Source organism: Fusarium oxysporum, chromosome 8 (assembly GCF_000149955.1).
Source record: "Fusarium oxysporum f. sp. lycopersici 4287 chromosome 8, whole genome shotgun sequence".
Taxonomy (NCBI): Eukaryota; Fungi; Ascomycota; class Sordariomycetes; order Hypocreales; family Nectriaceae; genus Fusarium; species Fusarium oxysporum.
The window spans coordinates 1900478-1903946 of record NC_030993.1 but is presented as its reverse complement, the minus strand read 5'-3'; the positions used below and the strand labels follow the sequence as shown (position 1 = coordinate 1903946).

At 48.3% G+C, this 3469-nt stretch overlaps 2 protein-coding genes across 2 annotated transcripts; both read right to left on the bottom strand.

Annotated features, from left to right (window-relative positions):
* Positions 1 to 1704: 1704 nt before the first annotated feature.
* FOXG_18516 (uncharacterized protein) lies at positions 1705 to 1983 on the bottom strand (the record flags this gene model as incomplete). Its single annotated transcript, XM_018398629.1, has 2 exons — positions 1705 to 1760; positions 1857 to 1983. The coding sequence occupies 2 exons, from the start codon at positions 1981 to 1983 to the stop codon at positions 1705 to 1707; spliced, it is 183 nt and encodes a 60-aa protein (XP_018237256.1).
* Positions 1984 to 2870: 887 nt separating this feature from the next.
* On the bottom strand, positions 2871 to 3085 carry FOXG_18515 (uncharacterized protein; the record flags this gene model as incomplete). Its single annotated transcript, XM_018398628.1, has 2 exons — positions 2871 to 2929; positions 2998 to 3085. 2 exons carry the CDS (start codon positions 3083 to 3085, stop codon positions 2871 to 2873), a joined length of 147 nt encoding a protein of 48 aa, XP_018237255.1.
* Between the last annotated feature and the right edge of the window lie 384 nt (positions 3086 to 3469).

Below are 3469 nucleotides of genomic sequence, written 5' to 3'. Positions count from 1 at the left end.
CAAGATAGCGTATATTGGTCATTATGCACTGCCTCTGACGAGAGCTCGATCACGTCCGATGACAGGACAGAGCCTTGCATGGCCATGATAATGAACGCTATCGGTAATACTAAGAGAGCACCTCCCTACCAATGTACAGTAAGCGGGGTGGATTGATAGATTTCGATCGACAGGTTTCCCTGTGGGTGCACACACCCTTCTATAGCGATGGAGGGTCGCTCACAATCATAACACTGCTCTACAGCCTTATAGCAGGGCCAGATGCCGTCAGATCATAAGAAACAAGGTGCTCCTACTTAGGCACCGAGAGTTAGGCTAAAAGTTTAGGGACATAAAATCCGCTTGGTATTGCCTGTTGGTCTTTGAAAGCGACAAAACTGATGCCTTCTATAAATCGGAAGGCAGATATGTTCTGGATTGAAGACAGCGTATGTTAGATGCTCACCCACATCACATCCTGGGCTGTGTCTTGCCAGCAAGCAGCCCGATAGATCGCGATTGGGGGTTGTCACCCTGTCTTGGGGTAGGTGAGGTGTGGTAACACAACAGGATCCTCTCTAATGGTGTTGTCTGCCTGCACAGGTATTCTCTCTAGACTCCACCGGACTTCAGGGCCGAAAGGCTGTGGGCGTCCCCAGGGCCTTGATTGATTTGCCACTCCCAAGATACTGGTTAGGGCTACCTATAGTTAGTTTCTTCTTAGCCACTGCTTTATCACCAACATTACCGTCTCATGTGATGTCCTTCAGGACGGTATTCCGTGCTGTCACGTCAATAGTTGCCTTTTGGATGTGGACGGGGTCTTTGTTGGGCGGTACCGCAATGGTCAAGCGAGAAACCAGGGCATGGACAGGGGGAATAGCACACAACGCACGCACAGGACAACACACAACATGAACAACAAGCTATGAAATCGCCGATAGCCTAATTGAGATGGCTATGTTACAATCCTCAATATACCGACCAATTCCATGCATTTTAGGACACACAACTCAACGCACTATTGTCTGTTCATTTCTTTTCACCACAGAGAGCTCACGTCGTCCAAGTTGAATTGAAGCTGCCAAGTCGAGAGAGCCTCAAAAAAGCAAAACAAGCATGGAGAGAACCACAATTCATGCCACGGCATGTGGAGTAGCGAGCAATTAACCTTTCCTTTTCCCTGTTACCGCTGAAAATCAGTTTGTTAGTGGTGATGATGCTGATCATATCAGGCGATCCTTGTCCTTGAGCTCTTTAACTGCTCAATAAACGAGACACGACAAGACAAGACACGGCACGGTTAATGTCCAATATACGGAGTCATATCCAATGCAATGTAATGTAATGTCGTGTCATGTCATGATACTCTGTGTATGTGATATGTTGGACGCCAAGACCTCAATTCACAGTGATGGCCCCAAAAGGACCTAACACGGAAACAGCAGGAGCAGTTGATCGTGCCTGCTGGATCGCTAGCCGAGGCCAATTACGAGGCCGCGGTTCACTTAAGCGTGATCCGAGATCCAAGACATTTACATGAACATCCATACATTATTAACCTTCCATCCTTGCGCAAACTTACAACTCCCAGGTATAATACTATTGCCGGCTCGCTTACGCTGCCATTCGACCGGGAAACAACCCGCCGGTCTTTGTTAAGCCTCTCGGGCTTTAGCGATGCAGTTCTGTCAGTTATGATGGACAAATGAGAAGCCAGCATCGTCACAGTGCAATGGTTTTTCCAGTACTCGACGATACTTGACAAGCAAGCCACGGCACTATCGCTTATTAGCCTCGCAAATTCCCTGCACGTTGGTCCTCCAGAGACGTTGTTATTGTTTCCAAATGCGCCGCTGCACCCTGGCTTGTCTTACAGCCAACAACGTCTTGCGTGTTTTCTGTCTTGATGAGCATTGATATTCCTTCTCCTTGCTTCTTCCAGTCTGTCACATGCCACGTGGGATTAACATAGTACTGATACCCGCCCAGGAAGACACGCATGTTGACGCCCGTCGATCTTTAACTCAGCTGCTATATCCGTGCGTTGTATATTGTACGACAGAGCTCAGGGCTGTCGAGGCCTCGAATACTTCACAAAACACACCGCATTTAGCCTAAGAAGAGAGCGCGAATATCGGATCTTCATAGAGAGCCAACCGTTTACAAAAAGAAGACCTTCACTCGCTGGTGTCGCAGCTACTGCAATCTACGTCAACCTCATGTTCTCCTTCGAGACCGGTAAATGGAAATCCACACAAGAGCATAATCTCTGCGGGCCCATGCTTTGACAGCGCTTGGTAACGCAGCTCTAAGGCGTAGGTGAGGAACGACGCACTATTGAGTCAGTGATGGCCAAGCTGGAGCCAAGAATTGGACGCATAACAGTGTAGTGTTGCGTGTGCACGCGAGTCAAGGTATAATCGTTGACTCCGCCGCCATTCTGCTTTTCACAGAACCAGTTCTCTCCTATCAAGTCATCGTCCTGTATGGATTCACATCAGCAGTAAAACCGAGATATTCTAGAGCTTTCAGCTGGACAACGCTGTTCGTGCCTTAGAACTCGAGATCGAGCGAAGGGGTTGGTTGAGCGATAATACTCGACACAGCAGCTGAAGAAAAGAAGAAGAAAAGCACACAACACAAAAGCAAATATGACATGCCGTGGTGATTTCTGTGGATAACATGGGGTGTTGGTTCATTTCAGCTATCCTTCTGCATATTACGGATAGTCTCTATGCTGTGGATTCTGACTCTCTGGTAGTGCCTCGGGAATGACTTGATACCATGAGCCACCCATCAGTCAATACCCAGTCCATGGCTAGTGTGCTAAGTCCTTTACAGCTCTCAAGCATTGCCAAACTCGGATCTTTCTAGTTTCAAGTGCTCCGCTATCCCGCGCCGAAAGCCTGTGCTTGCGCCGTGACCACGGAGTCGACGTGGACGGAAACTGTCACACCCCGGACCTGTCAACACGGGGACCGGCGTATTTCGGGTCGGCCTGCAAGTCCAGTTTACCTTCTTCATTAACGTCGCCTTTAGGGGTGGCTTGTCCCACACTGCTCTCAGCCAGCCTTTCGAGGCTGCCGGTAGCTCCGCCTACCATGACTGGGTGTCAGGAGGTGAAGGCTGGGCACCAAGTCTGTAATAATGGACAAGAGAATGTTCGTTAAACAACGAGGGAGGTGACTCTGACGAATAGCCGGATATGCTGGACAGTCATCCAATGTATACTCACTTTGTGCTGATTCATATTGCCTCAATCAACTAAACTCACATATCGCAACATTGTAAGTGAAGATGTCTCACTGAGACCGCCTATTATAAAGTAGTTCAATTTGGTCTGAGGACAGCGCCTGGAATACGCGTCTAGGCTTGATTTCAAAACCTTGTCGAGGTGCTCTGATGTCCAGAGATTCAAGATACCTTAGTCAGTCAATTCTTCAGCGAACAAAGGTAGAGCGTAAAATGGTCAGTACAAAAGAGAAAA